Source organism: Nomascus leucogenys, chromosome 25 (assembly GCF_006542625.1).
Source record: "Nomascus leucogenys isolate Asia chromosome 25, Asia_NLE_v1, whole genome shotgun sequence".
NCBI classification, from domain to species: domain Eukaryota; kingdom Metazoa; phylum Chordata; class Mammalia; order Primates; family Hylobatidae; genus Nomascus; species Nomascus leucogenys.
The window spans coordinates 25,467,397-25,490,934 of NC_044405.1; the positions used below are offsets into that span (position 1 = coordinate 25,467,397).

At 41.1% G+C, this 23,538-nt stretch overlaps 1 protein-coding gene across 1 annotated transcript in view; it reads right to left on the minus strand.

The window, feature by feature from the left end:
- DSCAM (DS cell adhesion molecule) overlaps positions 1-23,538 on the minus strand; it is a 799,693-nt gene that overhangs the window by 224,349 nt on the left and 551,806 nt on the right. The window contains exon 11 of the mRNA XM_030806202.1: positions 20,521-20,694. Within this exon, the coding sequence (XP_030662062.1) occupies positions 20,521-20,694 (174 nt within the window). The remainder of the gene's footprint in view (positions 1-20,520; positions 20,695-23,538) is intronic.

A 23,538-nucleotide genomic window follows, 5' to 3' on the forward strand; every position in this document is an offset into this window, starting at 1 on the left:
CGGGCCAGCCAGCAGGCTACACCCAGGAAAGAACTGATGTGCAGCTTGGGTCTGAAGGAGGCAGCATCTCCTCTTTCTTCCAGGGACTTCAGTCTGTTTTTCTAAGGACCTTTAATTGATGAAGCCCACCCGCATTATGAAGGATAATCTACTTTACTCAAAAATCTGTGGATTTAAATGTTAATCACATCTAAGAAATACCTTCACAGAGACATCTAGGCTGGCTTTTGACCAAGCATCTGAGTACCATGCCTAGCAAAACTGACACATACAATTAACCATCACAAATCCACACCTTGTCAACTTGGCATCCATGCACGTCTGCTTAAACCATACTTACTCTTCAAATAAAGACAATAACAAGGTTATACTTCCACTTCGCGTAATATCACTACCCTGAGCACAACTGAAAGCACACAAACCCTGTCCCTAAAAGAAAAGCAAAGTCCTTTGCTGATGTTCATGTCTCTCCTTAATGCCCCGTAACTTCACTACTATGATGTAAAGTTGACAATACTTAAATACTACGATATCAAATCAATGTATCATATGTTATATGATAAGGGGATAAGAGAGGAAAGAAAGTAAAGATACAATTGTTTCTTGGTATCTTTGGGGAACTGGTTCCAGGAACCCCTCATACAGGATACAAAACCCTGAGAGAGTTCAAGACTTTTCACATGCAATGGCCTAGTATTTGCACCTAACCTACACGCATCCTCCTGTACAATTCAGGTGCCATCTAGACTACGTATGAAACCTAATAAAATGTAAGTGCTATCCAAATAGTTGTATTGTACTATTTTATATTTGTATTTATGTTTATTGTTGTATATTTTTTTGTTTATTTTCCCTGAATATTTTTTATTTGAGGATGGTTGAATCTATAAGTGTGGAAGCTGCAGATTCAAAGGGCTGACTGTATTTGCTGAACACACATACATACAAACACAAACACACACACACAATGGCAAACGCACTCCCTGGCACTGCCTCTCCACGTGGCTATGCTATTCTCGCATACTGCATCATCCTCAGCCTTTTACAGTGATTACCCTGGGGGACAGGATTGAATGAGCAGAATGGATTCATTTGGCATTACTGCAATCCCAATTTTTACAGTTGTGGAAATAATTTTACAGTGGCACATGAGAAAGAGGGGCTTCTCAGAGGCTGCAGAAAATAAAAGACAACTCAGGACTTCCAAACATTAATTTTTTTAATGCTCATGCACTTACCCTTGTTTTTTTCTCCTGCCTTCAATACATGGCCAAGGTAACACAGAGGTGGCTCCATGGTGTGATGACAATGACAACACTCATGGTATTATGTGCCTATTAATGCAGTTGATGGCTACAGAAAGCCCCTGTCTCCTTATTCTTTTCACAGAGGAATGTACTTTCCCCTTGCTGCACTATCAATAGGGTTTTAAGCAAAAGTGCTCTTTTCTCCTCTTGCACATTTACAATCAATGGCTACAGACTCAGAACTGTGAAGTGCTTTCTGACTGTTCTGTTTCCATTTTCTAGCAATGGCCCATTCTGTATCAGTCTAAATGAGCCACAGAAAATGTGGCATTTGACCTGCATCTCTGGGGAGAAAGTATTGCTCCTGGCAGCATTCAGCAGTACAGTATACAAAAAGGAGAAGCGATGAAAACCTGTCTTCCAAAACTTCTTCCTGGAGACCTTCTTCTGTGTCTGGCATCAGCTCTCCTGCTCTTTCCCTCTTGCATTTCTTCCTGCTGCAAACACTGGTTGAGAACCTACTACTTACAAGACCTAGAAATATTATTCTCAAAGGACACATGAAATTGTTTCCAAGCTGAATGTCCAACTAAGATAACAGTTACAAAACGATGCCAAACCATAAAGTGAAATATGAGCTACTCCTGAAATACAATAAAATGGAGCTATGTGTATTTATCTGTGTAAAAAGTAAAGCAGAGGTTCCTCTTCAAAGACTTTCCTCCCCATCTAATTAGGAATAAATAGTAACTTCTCTCAGAAGCGAAATGTATTCAAAGACCTGTGCTAACATTCTTAAATATCTGCTAGCCGCAATAAAGACATCAATGTACTTTATGTTCTTAGCTCCCACAATTTAGCTTAAATATCTGCCCTGGCATGCTTATACTGGTCCAAGCAAGCATTAGGCCATAGCCTGTTCCTCTTCCTTATTTGAAGGTGTTTCTACCTTTCTCAGCATTCCGCAAGTTACTTCCTCCTTCTTTTGTTCTCCTCTGCCTTTGCCTCTTTCAAAAAGTTCTAAGTTGCTAGCCAATCGAGACAAACACAGAATGCAAGGTCCTGTTCCAGCCAATGGAAACCAGACACAGCAGTAGAGTGGACACCTCAGGTTATAAACGACCCTGTCTCCTTTGTTTGGTGTACTCTTGTGGCAAAACTGCTGGCGAGTGTACCCCTTCTGCAGAAAGTAAAAATGGCATTGCTGAGGAGATTAAATTTATGTTCAAGTGCTATTTCTTTACGGCACCGAGGAACAAGTATTTCTAACATCTGGAAAGACAACTGTGATATACTGTCAACTTAAAAAGCAAATGCATACTAACATATACTGTGTGATTTCATTTTCTTAAAAGAGAAAAGGCTTACACATATGAATATGCCTACTAGGAAGAAGGAAAAATGAAGAGCCTGGCCGTGCAACCAGAGAGCAATGCAAAGTTCTCACCACCCTCGCAGGATCTGATCTCCTCTTTAATGAGCTCCTCTTTTTTTTTCACCCCAGCAGCATCATGGAGGAAACACACCAAGCTTCCTCTTGCCACAGGCCCTTTTCTCTGGTTGTACCATCTCCCTGGAATGCATATGGCTTCCCTCCTTCTCATTAAGAATAAAGACTCCACTCTGAGCAAATACAGAAGCTAAGTAATAAGGGGCAAGAAGCTAGACAGGGACTTCCCAGTATGGAGCAGATCCCACAGCACCAACCAGAGATGAGAATTAGGCCACACCCGTAAAGAGGCGATGCCTCTGGGCCCAGAAGTTAAAAGTTACCTCCATTTCCTTAGAGAGAAGGCTACAACTGGAATCAGTTGAATACTGGTTATTGAATAGTTCTCCTTAGAGAGAATGAGAGTTTTGGGTCAGCCATTCTTTTGTTTTGTTTTGTTTTGGTTTGTTTTGTTTTGTTTTTGGGATGGAGTCTCGCTCTGTCACCTAGGCTGGAGTGCAGTGGCGCGATCTCGGCTGACTGTAAGCTCCGCCTCCTGGGTTCACGCCATTCTCCTGCCTCAGCCTCCCGAGTAGCTGGGAATACAGGCGCCCGCCATCACGCCTATTATAAATGACCCTGTCTCCTTTGTTTGGTGTACTCTTGTACAAGAGTACTAATATTTTGTATTTTTAGTAGAGACGTGGTTTCATTGTGTTAGCCAGGATGGTCTCAATCTCCTGACCTCGTGATCTGCCCCCCTCCCCCCGGGCCTCCCAAAGTGCTGGGATTATAGGCGTGAGCCACCGTGCCCAGCCGAGTCAGCCATTCTTAACTAACAATGCTTATCTTGTGTAGTCCTTCAGGTTTTATTACATAACATACTGATGATTAAAGTCACAGTTCCAGTTCAGAATGAGCTGAAAATCAGGTGCTCTTTTCTGCTCAAGCATCTTTGGAATGAGAAGGTCCTTACTTGCCTGTGTGTACATGGACTGTACACCTCTGTAATGTGTCTTACAATCAGTAACCAAACGGACAGCCACAAAAAAGTGGACATCTAACTTGAGGTTCTGGAATCAATTGGCTTAAGGGTGTGGAAAGTGAAATAAATAGGTAGGAAAACAGTATATTCAAAAGTCTAGCACCTCCAGCCCTGTCTCTGCCTTCCCGCCTCAGCCACAGCTGAACTGCAAAGAGCAGATGGTGGGTCACCGCCCTGTGGCACGGACACTTGCCACGACTTGCCATTGCATTACAAACGTGCAGCAGTGACTCTGCTCCGTAGCTGTTGTCCTTGGGTATGTCCTAACATGAGGAGTGAGGATGGTCCCTACAGAGGGTCACACCTGGGAGTCCTCAAGAGAAAAGTGAGCATCACATCCAGGTACTTGCATTCTACAAAGAATAAATCATCAGAGAAACATCTCCAAGCCTTGCCTGTCCATCAGCTTATTTCCACGTACCCATTCACAGGGCCCATTGCAGGTCAGGAGCTTGTTTCGGCTGAGTTTGCAGTATGACTGGTCTAGTGGCCCTTGATGAAAGCACTTATTTGTAGCTTCTCTTCTTAATTAAGTCTAAACAAAACTATGCATTGTCTTCTGCATCCTTTTCAAGATGAATTATATTAAAAATGATTACATGATAATAACGAAACTAGAGATTGGAAAAAAGCCCCCGACATCCAGGAGCTGGCTGGGAACTCCCACCTGGGCCTTGATGTTCTCTTATTGAAGATAAACAATTTCACAAAACACTAACATCAGACAAAACAGCTCTGTGACAAAGATGGATCAAGACAAAAGACCCCTCCATTATCATGTCTGAACACAGACAATAGCGTGAGCATTGTTCAAAGAAACCGCAACAATGACCAAACATCTGTTCTCCTGTCTAACATGACTGACCACTGCTTCTTTACCCATGACAGCATTAGCCTGGCTTCATTTCTCTCATCTTATGAACGAGACTTATCAAATATCTGCTATGGTTTGAATGTTTGTCCCCTCTGAAACTCACACTGAAACTTAACCACAATGATAACTGTACTAAGGGGGTGAGAAATCTTGCCCACATATTTGGTCAAACATGATTCTATATGTGTCTGTGAGGGTGTTTCTGGGCAAGATTAAAGCCGAATTGGTAGGCTGGGTCAAACAGATTGCCTTTTCTAGTGTGCATGGGCCTCATCCAATCCATTCAAGACCTGAAAAGAACAAAAAGATTGAGTATGAAGAAACTCTGCCTGCCTGATGGCTGAGCTGGGACCTTGGTCTTCTCCTGTCTTTGGACTTGGACTGAAACTTTGGCTCTTCTTGGGTCTAGAGCTTGATGGCTTTCAGATTGGAATTACACATTGGCTTTCCTGGGACTTCTTAGCATCCATAATCATGTGAGCCAATTCCTTATAATAAACTTATTCTCTCTCTCTCTCTACACACACACACACACACACACACACACACACACACACACACTCTTATATAAGTATATACATATATACCAATATAAAGAGATATAAATGTGCTAATAAATAGCACTATCTCTCTATATATCTTATTGGCTTTGTTAGTCTGGAGAACCCTGACAAATAGAAATTTAATGTTATGGATTGAATGGTAGTACCTCTCCAAAATTCATATGTTGAAGCCCTAACCAATGTGATAGTATCTGGAGACAGAGAGGTAATTACTTTTGAGAGGTAATTAGAGTGAGATGAAGTCATGAGAAGGTCTAGTCTGATTAGATCAATATCCTTTTAAGAAAAGGCACCTGAGAGTTAACTTGAGTGTTCTCTCTCTCTCTCTCTCTCTCCCTACCCCCTCCCTCTCGCTTTCTTTCTGTCCATGTGTACATAAAGAAGTAGTAATGTGAGTGCACAGTGAGATGGCAGCCACCCAGAAGCCAGGAAAAGAGACCTCAGAATAAAACTTACCTTGCTAGAATCTTGATCTTGGACTTTTCCGCCTCGATAACTGTGAGAAATAAGTTTCTGTTGTTTAAGCCCACCTCCCAAAAGAGGGTGGGAAATCTAGCCACTGTATTTGAGAGGTAGGATATTTAGGAGATAATTAGATTTAGATGTGGTCAGCTTCCTCACCATGTCATGCTTTATGCAGCAAAGACTCTGCAGAGAGTCCTCACCAGCATTAAGGCCCTTACCAGGTGCAGCCTCTTCACCTTGAACTTGCCCCGCCTCCAGAACTGTAAGAAATAAGCCTATTTTCTTTATAAAGTACCCAGTCTCAAGTAATTAGTTATAGCAACAGAAAACACATCAAGACAATACCCAATCATAGAATTACTCCCACTTTCTGGCAGCATCACTCCAGAGTTAGGTCCTGCTTACTTGAACCTTCCCCCAAATCACCTAACACAAGCCCAAGTATATAATACGTCCTTTCCAATACCCTCTTATGAAGGCATCTCATTGTTCCCATGTTGTATGCTTTAGCTCATGACAAGAACAAACCCAACTTGTTACCCTATAAGTATGTGGTTGATGGGCTTTGGCTGGAGGGCATTGATAGAAATGAGGTACAAGGACAGCAGTTTGGGAATCCCAGCTCAGAGGCTTGGCTGACTGTGCCTAGTACTGTGCTTGGCACATGGTAAGAACTCAGCAAATGTTTCTTGAGTCAATGAGAAGAATCAGGCAGCTCCTGTTGAAACTAATGTGCATGCACCTTGGAGCTTTCTTGCCATTGGCCATCTCACCATGAGGCTGTTAATTTTGCAAAAATATTCAAACATAATTAAGAGTCCAACAGTATTAAATTAATAAGGACTTCTGCTTAGGCTATACAAATAAAACAGAAAGGCAAGATATCTTTTCAAAATGCCATACAAAATTCAATTCTTTGGTAAAAATTAATAAAATATATCTAAGTCCAAAATGGAGACAATTGTGCCTCTTCGTTAAGGAACCTACCAGAAAACTAAAGAAAATGAAGAGAAGTTTCATTTCTGGATATAATGACTCAATATGGTAAAAAGGTGGGTCCCTCACATCAAATTATTCTATAAATAATTACTTAATGGTTATTTTTGAAATAGACAAAATCATGTTTAGGTTTACCTGGATGAATAAACATGTGAGTAGAGCAAAGAAAATTTCAATCATATCAAGTATCTTCTCAGACCACAGTGGAATAAAACCAGAAATCAATTCCAAAAGGAACCCTCAAAACTATACAAATACATGAAAATTAAGCAATCTACTTCTGAATGATTTTGGGCTTAACCATGAAATCAAGATGGAAATTTAGATTTTTTTCAGAATGAATGATAACTGTGACACAAGTTAGCAAAATCTCTGGGATACAGCAAAAGCATTGCTAAGAGGAAAGTTTACAGCACTAAATGCCTACATTAAAAGTCTGAAAGATCACAAGTTGACAACCTAACATCACATTTCAAGGAATGAAACAAGAACAAACCAAACCCGAAGCTAGCAGAAGAAAAGAAATAACAAAGATCAGAGCAGAACTAAATCAAACTGAAACAAAAAAATTATAAAAGATCAATGAAACAACAAGGAGGTTACTTGAAAAGATACACAAAATTGATAGACCACTAGCTAGATTAACCAAGGAAAGAAGAAAGAAGATTCAGATAAGTTCAATTGGAAATGAAAATGGAGACATCACAACTGACACCACAGAAATGCAAAAGATCATTTGAGACTACTATGAACACCACTAAGGACACAAACTAGAAAATCTAGAGGAAATAAATAAGTTCCTGGACACATACAACCCCATAGCTTAAATCAGGAATAAATAGAAATCCTGACAAGACTAATAACAAGCAGAGAGACTGAATCACCAACAAAAATAAAATGCCAACAAAACAAAGCCCAGGGACAGTTGGATTCACAGCTAAATTCTACCAGACATTCAAAAAAGAATTGGTACCAATCCTACTGAAATTATTCCAAAAGATAGAGAAGGAGGGAATCCTGCCTAACTTACTCTATGAAGCCAGTATCCTGATACCAAAGCCAGGAGAGGACATAACAAAATAGGAAAACTACAGACCAATATTCCTGATGAATACAGATGCAAAAATTCTCAACACAATACTAGCAAACCAAATCCAATAGCAAATCTAATCCAATAACACATCAAAAAAGTAATTCACCATGATAATTCTAAAGATGCAGGGATGGTTCCACATATGCAAGTCAAAAAATGTGATTCATCACATAAACATAATTAAAAACAAAAGCCATATGATCATCTCAATAGAGGCAGAAAAAACATTTGATAAAATCTAATATTCCTTTATGATAAAAACTCTCAACAAACTAGGCACAGAAGGAACATACCTCAAAATAAGAAAAGCCATATGTAACAAACCCAGAGCCCACATCATACTGAGTTGAATGGGGAAAAGTTGAAAGCATTCAGCTGAAGCAAGACAACGATGCCCACTTTCACCACTTCTATTCATCATAATACTGGAAGTCCTAGCCAGAGAAATCAGGAAAGAGAAAGAAATCAAGGACATCCAAATAGGAAAAAAGGAAGTAAAACTCCCTCTGTTAGAAAACCCTAAAGACTCCTCCAGAAGACTCATACATCTGATAAATGAATTCAGTAAAGTCTTAGGTTACAACATCAATATACACAACTCAGTAGCACTGCTATATACCAACAATGACCAAGCTGAGAATCAAATAAAGAACGCAATCTCAGGCTGGGTGTGGTGGCTCATGCCTGTAATTCCAGCACTTTGGAAGTCCAAGGCAGGCAGATCAACTGAGGTCAGGAGTTTGAGACCAGCTTGGCCAACATGGTGAAACCCCATCTATACTGAAAAAATATAAAAATTAGCCAGGTATAGTGACTGGCATCTATAATCCCAGCTACTCGGGAAGCTGAGGCAGGAGAACCACCTGAACCAGGGGGCAGAGGTTGCAGTGAGCCGAAATCATGCCACTTCATTCACTCCAGTGTGGGCGACAGAGCAAAACTCCATCTTAAAAAAAAAAAAAAAAAAAGAACTCAACCCCTTTAATAATAGCTACAAAGAAAATAAAGCACTTTATTTTTAAAACACTTAATAAATATACTTTGCCAAGGAGGTGAAAAGATCTCTACAAGGAGAACTACAAAACACTGCTGAAAGAAATTGTAGATGACAAACAAATGGAAATACATCCCATGTTCATAGATGGAAAGAATAGGTATTGTGGAAATGACCATACTGCTCGGTAATCGACAGATTCAATGCAATTCCTATCAAAATACCAGCATCACTTTTCACAAAATAAAAAAACATAATTCATAGGGAACCCAAAAAGAACTAGAAAAGCCAAAGAAATCCTAAGCAAAAAGATTTATTCTTAGAATCACATTACCCAACTTCAAATGACGCTACAAGGCTATAGTAATTAAAACACCATTGTAATGATATAAAAGCAGATGCACAGACAAATGGAACATGATGGAGAACTCAGAAATAAAGCCAAATACTTACAACTGACTGATCTTTGACAAAGCATATAAAAACATAATGGATTAGACACATAATTTAAGGAGAGTACAACTTATTCAATAAACGGTGCTGGGAAAATCAAATAGCCAGATATATAAGAATGAAACTGGATTCCTATCTCTCACCAGATACAAAAATTAACTCAAGGTGGATTAAAGACTTAAATATAAAACCTGAAACCATAAAAATTCTGGAAGAATACCTAGGAAAAACTCTTTTGGACATTGGCCTGGGCAAAGAATTATGTCTAGGACCCCAAAAGCAAATGCAACAAAAACAAAAGTAAATACATGGGACCTAATTAAAAAGCTTCTGCACAGCCAATCATCAAAGTAAACAGACAACCTACAGAATGGAAGTAAATATTTGAAAATTATGCATCCGACAAAGTACTAATATCCGCAATCTACAAACTCAAACAAATCAGCAAGAAAAAACAAATAATCTCATTAAAAAGTGGGCAAAGAACCTGAATGGATACTTCTCAAAAGAAGATATACAAATGGCCAAAAACATGTGAAAAACTGCTCAACATCGCTAACCATTAGGGAAATGCCAATTAAAACCACAATGAGATACCACCTTCCCCTAGCCAGGATGGCCATTATTAAAAAGTTAACAAACAATAGATGTTGGCATGGATGTATTGAAAAATGAACACTTATACACTGCTGGTGGGAATGTAAATTAGCACAATCTCTACAGAAAACAGTATGGAGGTTTCTTAAATAACTAAAAGTAGATTTACCATTTAATCCAGCAATCCCACTACTGGGTATCTATCCAAAGGAAAAGAAGTCACTATATCAAAAAGACACCTGCATGTCTATGTTTGTCACAGCACAATTCACAATTGCAAAGATATGGAATCAACCTAAGTGTCCATTAACTGACAAATGGACAAAGATGTTATATATAATCTTGAAATTATATATATATAAAGATGTTATATACAGATCATCTTGTATAGCTTGTGTATATACAGATATATGTTAGATATATATCATCTTGAAATTTTCACACGCACATATATATATATATATATATATATATATATATCCCCACACACATCGTGAAGTACTACTAAGCCATAAAAATAATGAAATAATGTCTTTTGCAGCAACTTAGATGGAACTAGAGGCCATTATTCTAAGTGAAGTAATTCAGGAATTGAAAAATCAAATAATGCATGTTCTCATTTATAAGTAGGAGCTAAGCTTTGGGCACACAAAGGCATACAGAGTGCTATAATGGAAGTGGGGAGGGTGGGAGGGAGGTGAGGGATAGAAAACTATATATTGAGTACAATGTACACTACTCAGATGATAGGTGCATTAAAATCCTAGACTTTACCACTAAACAATTCATCTATGTCATCAAAGTCACTTGTACCCCTAAAGCTATTGAAATAGAAAAAATTAAAAAATAAAATGAAAAAGCAAGTAACAGGTCATCTGGACACCTCCTGAAGGACCTGCCTGAGCTGTTTTACAGTTAACTTTTTTTTTATAAGTAGAAGGAGTGGTCTAAAATAATTATGAACAAATAGTAAATACATAAACCACGAACAGTCATTTATTATTATCACAAGTATATAGTGTACATAATGTGTGCTCTGCTTTCATACACTGGCAGGGCAGTAGGTTTCTTATGTAAGCATCACCACAAACAAGTGAGTCATGCATTAAGTTACAACGTTAGGATGTTGTCCATTATCACATACACTGGATGTATGTTAACCATTATAGCTCCATCTTAAGGGCCACTGTCATAGATGTGGTCCATCATTGACCAAAATGTCGTTATGCAGCACATAACTATATAACATAAAATCTGGATTGTGGGCTGGGTGTGATGGCTTACATCTGTAATCCCAACACTTTGGGAGGCTGAGGCAGGCAGATCACTTGAGGTCAGGAGTTCGAGACCAGCCTGGCCAACATGTTGAAACCCCATCTCTACTAAAATATAAAACTTAGACGGGCATGGTGGCAGGTGCCTGTAAGCCCAGCTACTTGGGAGGCTGAGGCAGGAGAATCACTTGAACCCAGGAGGTGGAGGTTGTAGTGAGCTGAGATCATGCCATTGCACTCTAGCCTGGGAAACAAGAGAGAAACTCCACCTCAAAAAAAAAAATTCTGGATTGTGTGGGTCTATGTATACTGTATGTGTATATATACAAACACATGCATGTGTATATACACAAATATACACAAATACACACACATATATACATTCCAAGCAAACAGGGTCCCTGCTGCTCCACAGATGTAACCAGTTTCTCCCTTCAGCCTTTGCCCTTGCTAATCCATTTGCCTGGAATGCTTTCTCCAAGACATATGCACACCTTGGTTTCTTACATCACTGTATCCTCTGCCAGGCATTATGTTATATACCCGTCTGCATGTCGTTCTCAAGGGAATTTGTGCTGCATGACGGTGAACTAATACTTGGTCTTATTCAGAGCACGCAGGATGCAGAACAATTCTTGACACTAGGGAGCACTCAGTGAACCCTGCTGATGGGCAAATGGGTGGGTCTGGTCAGGGGCAGCCAGAAGACAGGAGGAGATTCCAGGGGAACTAAGCAGTGACCCCACAGCCAAGGACCAAATGGGAGTCAGACTTCTCAGCAGATGCCAGTGTGGAAGGTAACGGCTGATTGAGGGTTCAGAACATTGGTGCCACTGGCCACAGGGGAAGGCCATGGAACAGAAGGACCTTAAATCAACTGAAAAACATTGAAATAGCTGCAATTACCCCAAAGTTAAAAAAAAAAAATAACAGTTGCCTGGTAGAAGGGTGCCTCAAAACAGAAGGATGAAGAGGAGGAGAGGCAGGAGGAGGAGAACAGTGAAGTGGAAACATAAGATTTTTACTGGCCCCAGTAATTTTTCAAAAGGCTGTGGTGGCTCATGCCTATAATTTCAGCACTTTGGGAGGCCAAGGCAGGCAGATCAACTGAGGTCAGGAGTTTGAGACCAGCTTGGCCAACATGGTGAAACCCCATCTATACTGAAAAAATACAAAAATAAGCCAGCTGTAGTGACGGGCATCTATAATAATCCCAGCTACTTGGGAAGCTGAGGCAGGAGAACCTCCCTCACCAGGTACTGACCTCCCTGCTGTAAGCCACCATATGTGCCCAGGTCCGAGTGCTGCCATCCACCTTCAGCTGTCCTCCCACGGAGCTGTTCTGCCCCAGCCCAAAGCATGCACTACAAATCCCTACAGCTTCTCAATCCAGATCAAACTCCTCATTCCCCCAGAGCCATTTATTTCAGCAGGATTACTGAAGGGAACACTGTGGCTGAATCGCACTCCATGAATTGGAGATGCTGCTTTCTCCTTACCTAATTAGTTTGGATGCCTCCAGCTGCAAATGCAAAAACTCTGACCCACGTTGGCCTAGACAGCAAAGGCCATAAAGTCCCAGGTGATCTCATGTACTGCCAGACATCACGGGGTCAAGAATTAAATGAGATAAACCTCTTTTGCAGACTCCCATATTAAGAATACGGAAACCTTCTCCAGAAACCCCTCAAAAGAATTGTTTTTACATTTCATTGTGCAAATTCTGGTTGTCTGCCCATCCTTAAATCAAAGGGAGCTGCTGCTTTTGATGGGTCCTGGCCAGGGCTCACACCCAGTGGCTTTGATGGATTTGGGCTCTCCTGTTTAGGCAGGTGATCTGGCCTGTGGTGGGCTTCCCTCCAACACAAGACTGCAAAAAGGTTCTATTGTCACTGAGCGTACAGTGTCCCGGGGCTGCTGTAACAAAGTTCCACAAACTGGGGTGCCTAAACAACAGCAATTTATTCTCACACCTTTCTGGGGGCCATAAGTCCAAAATGAAAGTCCTGGCAGGGCTGGAGTCCCTCTGAAGTTTCTACAGGAGACCCCTTCCTTGCCTTGCCCAGTGTCTCTTGGCCTGTGGCAGAATAACTCCAATCTCTGTCTTTGCCCAGCTATGTTTTCCATCTGTGTCTGCATCCAGATTGTCCCCTTTTAATAAGGACACCAGTCATATTGGATTAGGGATCCGGCCTACTTCAGTAAAGCCTCATCTTCACTAATTATATCTGCAAGGTGCAAGTACACTATTTCCAAATATGGTCACATAAGGTACTGGAGGTTACGAATTCAACATACAAATCTAGGAGGTGGACGGGAAATAATTCAATTTTTAGCACAGAAAAAGGAGGGAAATTGAAACTGGAGCAGGGAACAAATTGCATCTGCTATATGGACCCTCCTGTTTTACAAATTCCTTTTTTACCCCAGAGAGTCTTTAGCTGGTGGAACTTCAGGCTGACTTAGGAAGTGAAATGCATATGTTTGGGTGGAGCTCAGGATGCCCTACCAAGGGCGTGGCAGGTGCTGAGGGGTTTCCTTCACTAAGCAATGTCCCCTCCACCACACGTACTTTCCCTGGATTCCTCCCATTCTCTGCTTCTGCCTCCAGAAATTTATTCTTAAACAATTCTGGGGGCCAGAAGTGCAAAATCAAAGTGCTGGCATAGCTGCAGTCCCTCTGAAGCTTCTGTGGGAGACTCCTTCCTCGGAAAAACTCCCAGCAAAGTTGCAGATGTATCTGGCAACTGGACTTGAGAGGGAAGCAGGAGGGATCTGAGTGTTGCATATGTGCAGGATAAATTGTTGGGGGAGGACTGCTGGGGGTGCTGGTGACTGAATTTAGGAAAATGCATAAGCTGGGTGTTCTTAAACCTGGGACACCTCATCTTCTATCTCAGGCACTGATCTGTCATGTTTGGGAAGGCCTTAAACTATAATTCAGAAATGATGATTGATATGGTTTGGATCTGTGTTCCTACCCAAATCTCATGTTCCATTTTAATTCCAGTGTTGGAAGAGGGGCTTGGTGGGATGTGATTGGCTCAGCAGACTGAGTGGTCACAAGGAGCCTGGGAAACATGTGGGGTTAATTCAAGGTGGCCAAAGCTTCACCATGGGGGGCAGCTTGGGGCTGGGCTGCTTCCTCCTCCAAGAAGTATCACAGAGCAATGCTACTGGGACTGGAGATTTCCATTTAGCTAATTAGGGGTTAAGATAAAGATTTGTGGGTCCTGGTGGCAGTGGGTGAGAGCAGAAAGTAAAAGAGGTTGACTATGGATTATCCAGGCATAGATACACATGTTTTCAACAGAAAAGGAGATGGGTTATTATATGTCAGGCCCAACATATCTGTCCTGGCCATGGCAGGGCTTGAGAGTGGCCTGAGGTCAAATCATAACATGGAGATCTGTCCAGAAATAGCCAAGACCCTGCAGACGGTCAGGTCAGAGCTGAGTTGGTGCATGCACATGTGTGCACTTGCATTCTGACAGTACAGAAATCTGATGGGCATAGCAACCCACAGACCTTCCTGGATTCCGCACGGAGGAGGGAGACCACATTACCCAGGCTGGACTGGAGCCCACGGGCTAACTTTGGGAGCTTGGGGGTTCATTAGATTCCAAGAGTAACCGACTCTCCAGGGAAGCGCCTGCTCCTGTTTGATAAGCGGTGCTCTTTTGTCCTGCATGCAGGGATCAGAAAGGACCTATGCAGAGCAGCTCACAAAAGCAGAGCGGCTTGTTCACCGTGGGCCACAGGTTCACGCTGAAACCAGTGTTCCTGGAAACATGAGGCTTCAGATCAGCCAGTGGCAGAAAGCTGGGAGCGGGGAGGATGTAATTTGAGCACCTGAGACAAACCTTAGGGATGGCTATCCATTTAAGAGACTCAGTGGGTTTTGGAGCTGTGAAAGGAAATTAAATTTTGGGACCCCAAACTCGTTTAGCCAAAGAGAAAAGTCAAGCTGGGAACTGGGTCACGCAAACCTGCCTCCACCTTTTGGTTCCTAAACAAGATGGCTACAAGATGAAAAGCTACATGCTTCCCTCATATTTTGCCCACAAGGAAATTCCTGGTGAGCTGTTAAAACTTCCCCATGGCCATGCAACTTGATAGCCTATCTTTACAGGTGCAGTCGCTCCGCCCACCAGACACAAATGTATAACTGAATGTTCCCTTCCCCATTTTGTCTGTGTTATGTAAAATGCACATTCCCCACAGTTTTCCTCTGCCCCTTTTATGTGAAAACTGTATGCTTCTCAAAATCTCGTCCTTTCCCCTTTAAATTTGGAGCCTTCAAAATCACCTTCAGAGAAAGGAATAGACCTGTATCCCGGAAGCATCCTTAACTTTGGCAAATAAATATCCTAAAATGATTGAGACTTGTCTCATTATTTTCCTCGATTGACAGAGCTATTTTTTTTTTAACATAAAGTCATTCCCTGGGCCTCAAACAGTTCCTGGTTGGGGGAAGGGGCACATAAGTGGCACAGTTTCTGCAGCCCCTGATCAGCCTGGAGCATAGGCCAGGATGTCATCACCAGAGGCCAAATTTGATTGCAAGCAGAGCCTACTCCCTCTGCCTTTTCTGCCAAGGCTCCTAATCGTTATCTCACATGATAAATATTTTGGGTAAAACATAAACCAGAATTGTGATGACAGTGTAGACTCACAGGCAGGAACCCTAACAGAGCTGGAAAGATTCACATGCAGTAACCCATTGATTGCTTTCCATGACAATTCCATACATGCCTGCTGGCTTTCTTCTCTGCCTGTGGCTTCCTTATGCTTGATTCAATAACAACAAAAAGATGTGTGTGTGTGTGTGTGTGTGTGTGTGGTGGGTGTTTATTGTTAAAATGCTTTATTTTTGGAGTGATGTTTCTTGAAAGCAGTAAGAAAATTTCCCATATAGGAGACTCATCCGTGCAGGGTTCGCAGGATCTCACAGCGAGCCCCCAGAAGCAGGTTCCATCCGGAGAGTCTGGGTCTTTAAATTATGTTTACAGCCAGCACCAGGCCATCCTGGGAGTCCAGACTTCCTGCAGGAGCAGCTGTCTTAATTTCCTGACGTCGTCCAATTAGACAGCAAGGTCTCCCCTACTGAATTTAGAAATATTTGCAGCCCATTTTTTAAAATGACTTATAGAAAGGGGAGAGTACTTAATGTGTTTATCTAGACCTGTAAACTCTCCTTTATGTCTATTTTTTTTTTTCAGTTTGAGATCCTAAAACACTTTACTGATTGTTCTTAACCAAGGTTAGGCAAAAGACATTGGCCATCAGAGTTTCTAAAGGCACCACTCCAGGGCCGAGCTTTGGAAGGGTATTGCACAAGGATGAAAATACCTCCCCATGGGCCATGGAGGTCCTCTTTCTTCTTCCCTTTTCCTAGCCTGTGGCCTTTTCATTTCTTTTTCAGAATAACTTTCTGGAAATGCTCCTATGCACAGTGCCATCAATATACATTTTCTCTTTCTTTCCAACCAAAGAATCATTTACCCTCTGTATGTATTGGAATACTTATGTAGAGTATCTTATGTCTTACAATGTGTTTTCACCTGTGTTAGCCTGTTTAATTTTCATAACTCTATGAAGATGGCATAGTTCTTCCTATTTTCTAGGCCCAGAGAGATAAACTAATACAAACAGTCATGAAGAGGTGCATTTAACTTATTTAAATCCACCTATCCATGACTAGCTTGTATTAGTTTAAGAAGCTAAAATTTGGCCAACTCTATCATCTCTTTTTGAAGTGTGTTCACTTTAAATGTTCTCCTCTCTCATCTCCTCCATGTACTGTAGAACATTCGAACACAGAGTTACTCTTGCCTGGAGTCTTTCATTTTCTTGTATCTGGTTTCTCTGCCTCCTCTCCCTGGAATACCCTCTCTAGCCTCAACAGTCCTGCCTTTTGAAGGCCCTTGTGTCTTTAAGACTGAACTCAGATGCTGCAGCTTTTCATTCCATAGTTTCTTAGTCAACTGGAGCTGCTGTAACAAAGTGCCACATACTGATGGCTTATCAACAATGGAAATGTATTCCTCACAGTTCTAAGGCTGGAAGTCTGAGATGGGGCTGCTAGCAGGGGCAGGTTCTAGCATCCTCCTCCAGGTTGCCACCATCTTGTGTATCCTTGCATGGTAGAAACAGAGAACAGGAGAGCTCTCTGGGGTCCCTTTGATAAGGACGCTAATTCCATCCCTGAGAGCTTCCCCCTTGTGACCCAATCACTTCTCAAAGGCCTCAGCTTCTAATATCATCACATTGGGGGTAAGATTTCAACATATGGACTTTGAAGGGACACAGACATTCAGTTCATTGCACATGGTCACTGATCCTACAAACCGAAGCAAATCACACCCTCTTCTGTGCACCCTGGTGTTCTGGGCTCTGTTCTACCAGTTATGTATTCTGCCAGACAGGAATTGGACATACACCCACTCAATTATCCCCAGAGAGCAAAAGCTCCCAGAGGGCAGGGGCCACCTCATCTCCTTAGTCCTCCGTGATGCTGCACAACTACCACTGAGTACAGAGATCTGGAAAGAGGACATGTGGGGGCATCTTCCATTCTTGAAGCCTATTTTCCATGAAGCTTTCCTTAATTCCCCCAAGCTGACATTTCCATCCTCCTCTGAACGTCAGAGACATGATCCATGCAACTCTTCACCCTGCATTATAAGCAGTGGCTTCTATCTTCTTCCTGGTTATCTCCCCTTCCAAAACATGAGGCCTGTCACTTATGAGGGTAAGGCCCATGGTTGATTGTACTTGTATCCTTCCTTCATAGGGTCTTATATATACTGGGTCCTAGATATGTGTTTATGGACTAGAAAATTGTCTTATGCATTTAAAATCTATTAAAATAACTGCAAAATACACCCCTTTCATTGGGGAAAGATGGACCAACTCTGGTCAACATTGTTCCTCAGATTTTGGGTTTCCATATTATTTCATCAATTTATAACTTTTAAAAATTACCATTTCAGCTCTGGATTTAAACAGTACCACAATTTGTTATCAAATTCTTGCACATCATTTTCTCCAGAGCATATGATTTAAAAGTCAAAAACTAGGTATTGAGTATGTACAAAATATATTCCAAAACAACCCAATTTCATAATTATAATCCGTTTCACAATATAAAAGTTTAATAAATAAGCACTTGGATGTTTTTATTGTTCTGTTGGAAATAGTAGACTAAAATAAATTCTTCGTGAGTTAGGATGGATACTTGTCTGTTTAGCTAGCCTTTCAATATCATACACACACAAATACACACACCCCTGAATGCCACCTTTAAATCTCATTCTTCTAATAAATCATATGGTAGAGACTTTTCCAAACTATCCATAGCAGAATTAAAGTTAAAAAGAAAAAAGAGGAAATCCAAGGGCCAGGCATGGTGGCTCATGCCTGTAATCCCAGTGCTTTGGGAGGCCAAGAGGGGAGGATTACTTGAGGCAAGGAGTTTGAGACCAGCCTGGGTAACAAAGTGAGACCCTCATCTTTACAAACAATTAAAAAAAATAGTTGGGCTCAGTGGCATACACTGGTAGTCTTAGCTACTAAGAAAGCTGAGGTGGGAGAATTCCTTGAGCTCAGGAGTTCGAGGGTGTAGTGAGCTTTGATGGTGCCACTGCACTCCAGCCTGGGCAACAGAGTGAGCCTCTGCCTCAAAAAAAAGTGGGAGGGGAGTCTGAATAAAGCCTTGTAATCAAGAAGAAATCATAGTTCATTCAATGGAGAATTCCATAAATGGGCATAAGCCATTCACTGTAAACTAGATGCACCATCATTTGTTAATAAGCACAACTCAATAAAATTGGTTCACTTTATATCCTTTCCTTGGTCGCCAGTTACCAATGTATGAAAATAATTTCATTATAAGGCACCTTTTTCTATATATTGGGCCAGCAGCACCAGCATTAAGCCTAGTCTTACACATTTCTGTCTTGTAGTTGTTTGCTAGTCACTTGATTTTAAAATGATCCTTAATAGCAATCTACTCATCTGACAAAGGGCTAATATCCAGAATCTACAATGAACTCAAACAAATTTACAAGAAAAAAACAAACAACCCCATCAAAAAGTGGGCAAAGGACATCAACAGACACTTCTCAAAAGAAGACATTTATGCAGCCAAAAGACACATGAAAAAATGCTCATCATCACTGGCCATCAGAGAAATGCAAATCAAAACCACAGTGAGATACCATCTCACACCAGTTAGAATGGCCATCATTAAAAAGTCAGGAAACAACAGGTGCTGGAGAGGATGTGGAGAAATAGGAACACTTTTACACTGTTGGTGGGACTCTAAACTAGTTCAACCATTGTGGAAGTCAGTGTGGCGATTCCTCAGGGATCTAGAACTAGAAATACCATTTGACCCAGCCATCCCATTACTGGGTATATACCCAAAGGACTATAAATCATGCTGCTATAAAGACACATGCACACGTATGTTTATTGCGGCACTATTCACAATAGCAAAGACTTGGAACCAACCCAAATGTCCAACAACGATAGACTGGATTAAGAAAATGTGGCACATATACACCATGGAATACTATGCAGCCATAAAAAATGATGAGTTCATGTCCTTTGTAGGGACATGGATGAAGCTGGAAACCATCATTCTCAGTAAACTATCGCAAGGACAAAAAACCAAACACCGCATGTTCCCACTCATAGGTGGGAATTGAACAATGAGAACTCATGGACACAGGAAGGTGAACATCACACTCTGGGGACTGTTGTGGGGTGGGGGGAGGGGGGAGGGACAGCATTAGGAGATATACCTAATGCTAAATGACGAGTTAATGGGTGCAGCAAAACAACATGGCACATGGATACATATGTAACAGACCTGCACATTGTGCACATGTACCCTAAAACCTAAAGTATAATAATAAAAAAAAAGAATGTCTATTCTGCTCCACAAAGTCTTAAAAGGACCCACGTACCTTTTATTTTCTTTTTTGCCACCCTTGGGGTTTAAATAAATAAATAAATAAATAAAATGATCCTTAAAAGGAAATCCATGGACAAGCCAGCTTGCAAATAATAAAATGCATGACAAAAGGCTTTATAAAGAATACATCTGAGGCCATATATAGGGTTTTTCCACAGGAAAATCAACAGGGTAGCAATGTGGGTGTTAAAGGCAGAGACCTACTCATCTGCTAGGTTGCCCAGAGCCCATACCAATAGCTGTGAGAACCAAAGGAAGAGAAGAATGTGACTCATGCTCCACACACAAGGGGCCCTGGACACGCTGTCAACAATTGGCTGGACGTTTACCATCCTCTTCAGTCATGTTTCCAGAACAACAAAACTTTAAACCCAGCTATATCACACCAATGGGTCTTCTTCTGTGTTGATTTTAAATAGGTATGTATGGAGACAATTGAAAAAGGAAGCCCCCAGAGACCTATGTATTTAAACTAGGTAAAACGAAGCATTTCTTCTCTCTTACTTTTAACCGTGAGGTACATGGACTTGCTGACGTCTGCGCCCACATCGTTGCTGACCTTGCAGAGGTAGTAGCCACTGTCTTCCTCCACGACATGCTTGATCAGCAAGGACCCATTGCTGAGAACTTGGATTCGGCCATTTAGGGCAATTGGCTGGAACTGGGGAACCCCAGCACCTGAGACAGAAAAAGAAAGAGGAGCAATGATGCAAACGAGAGTAAGTATGGGAAGACAATGAGTTCAAGCACACCCAGACTCATAAAGAGAAGCACCAGACACTTCACACTGATCCCATAAGGCAGTCACGGGATACACCAGGTTTTTCTTTCTTTCCTCCAATATTAAAATTCTTGTTTAGAGAGAAAAGCATTTATTTAAAATGACAGTATCTCAGACTCTGAGATAAAAACTAACAGAACTTACAGATAGTTTCTCTACATAAAAAGCCAAATTTGATGAGTGTTAAGTAGCTGATAAATTATTCAAAGAAATCACAGTAGAACAACCACAGAAGCAGACAACTCTCACGGTGCTAAATAAATTCCTTGTGTTCCCAGGGACTTAATATGAACGTAAACAAGGAGTGCTCCAGGGACATGGCATTTGAAGTCTTTGCTCACTGCACATGTCTGAGGCTACAAAGAGAATAGGAACATTGAAGGTTTCTCTTTAAGGGCGGTTATATTCCAGTCTAGAAACACAATACACCATTAATATCATTTAATGTTATTTAAATAAATACATCAGATTAGTGCAGTAAGACAGCACAGAATTAAAACACCTCTCTCCTCAGAGTGCTTCCATGCAAGGAGGGAATGGCACGGATATGATATGCTATTATAACGAATGTGATATGATTCATATGAAGGACTTATATACAACTGTGTAAAAAAAAGGATTTTAGAAATAATGAAACAGATCATGAAGGTCCTAGAAGAGTTCTGGGAAGATGGTGACTGGATGAACCTGCCATGCTGCCTGCTTCTGGCCTGGAGGAGTTGGGTGCGCTGGGAGAATGGGATTCAGGCCTTGAAGGACTCTCCCAGGGCATTTTTCTTCTCTGGCCTGAGTATCTGGGGACTTGAGGGGAAAACTCTGGGGTGAGGATCTTCCTGGAGGAAGCTCAACGTTTGGGCCGAGGATGTGTTCTAGAGAGAAGGTGCTAGCTTCCTGGCCCAAGAATCTACACGAGAGCTGAACAAATCAGACGTCTCCACAGGCCTCGAGCAGGAAACTTCAGACTTTGCATCTGAGGACAGGAGAATGGGAGACACTTCCTCCTGTTGTCTCCATACCCTAATGACAGCTTGTATATTGGTCTCACTTGAGCTCACAATGGCAGAGACTGTGGCTGTGCCTTCCTTTCCCGTGTTTCTGGTTTAGATTTCTCAGCAACTTGTCTCTCGCCCCACTGAAGAGACGAGAGAAATTGATAAGGTACCTAAGGGGACCTTCCACATTGAATAAGGAGATCAAGTAGAATCCCTACAACAGGTAGTTCCCATCAAAATGGAACTGCTAGAAGGGACATACGACAACCTAAATTTTTTTTTTTTTTTTTTTTTTTTTTTTGAGATGTGGTCTTGCTCTCTCACCCAGGCTGGAGTGCAGTGGCACGATCTCAGCTCACTGCAACCTCTGCCTCCTGGGTTCAAGTGATTCTCCTGCTAATCCCAGCTACTTGACAGACTGAGGCAGAGAACTGCTTGAACCTGGGAGGCAGAGGATGCGGTGAGCCGAGATCACACCGCTGCACTCCAGCCTGGGTGAGAGAGCAAGACTTCATCTCAAAAAAAAAAAAAAAAAAAAAAAAAAAAAAAAAAGAAAAATAAGAAGAAGAAGATAAAATTACATGAATGTAGACTGATAAGAATATAACTGTCTTTACTGACAGATAACATGATTTTCTACATAGATAATCAAAAAGAGTAAACAAAAGAGTTGCTATAACTATGAGTTTAGCAATGTCATGGGATACAACATCAATATACAAAAATCAATGTCAATTTTATTTATGTATAATAGTAACCAATTGGGAATAAAAATTAAAAAGAAAATATATTGGCAAAAAAACATAAAATATTTAGAATAAATTTAACAAAATATGTGCAAGACCAGCCCCCTGAAAATTGTAAAAGTTGTTGAGAACAACTAAATAAGACCTAAATAATTGGAGAGTTATACCATGTTCATGAATAAAAATGCTTAACATTTTCAGAAAGAGGTTGGTAATCTTTTTCTGTAAAGGCCAGAGAGTAAATATTTTAAATTCAGCAGGTCATACAGTCTCTGTCACAAGTACTCGTCTCTGCCACTGAATCATGAAAGTAGCCATAGAAAATACAGAAACAAAATAGCATGATTGTGTTTCATAACAACTTATTGGCAGGCCATGATTGCTCACACCTGTAATCCCAGCACTCTGGGAGATCAGGGTGGGGGCAAGGCTTGAGACCAGGAGTTTGAGACCAGCCAGGGTCACAGAGTGAGCCCTCATTTCTATAAAATTTTAAAAATTAGCTGGACATGTTGGGTCTTGCCTGTAGTTTTAGCTACTCCCAATGCTCTGGGAGGCTGAGGTGGGTTTGAGGTTACAGTGAGCTCCACTGTACTCTAGCCTGGGTGACAGTGAGACCTTGTCTCTAAAACAAGTGGAGGAGGAGGAGGAGGAGGAGGAGGAGGAGGAGGAGGAGTCCGTCTTAAAAAATACCGAATCTGAGAAGAATTGATCTTTGTCCTAGCATACAGTGATAAATGTTGGTGATCATTATGAGGAAATAAGATAGTCTAAAAAACTTATTTACAAAAACAAAAACAGGATGTGGGCCAAATTTGAATTGTGGCCCATAGTTTTCTGATATCTGATTTAAAGGTAATTAAGAGAAATGTAATGTAGGATAATTGCGCATTTAGAATAGGGAGCATCTACTAACAAAACTCACGTTTGTGTTAGTTCTTTATTACATATCTAAAATATGAATTTTCATAAAATGGTTCTAAGTAGAAAAAGTTTTTAAAAT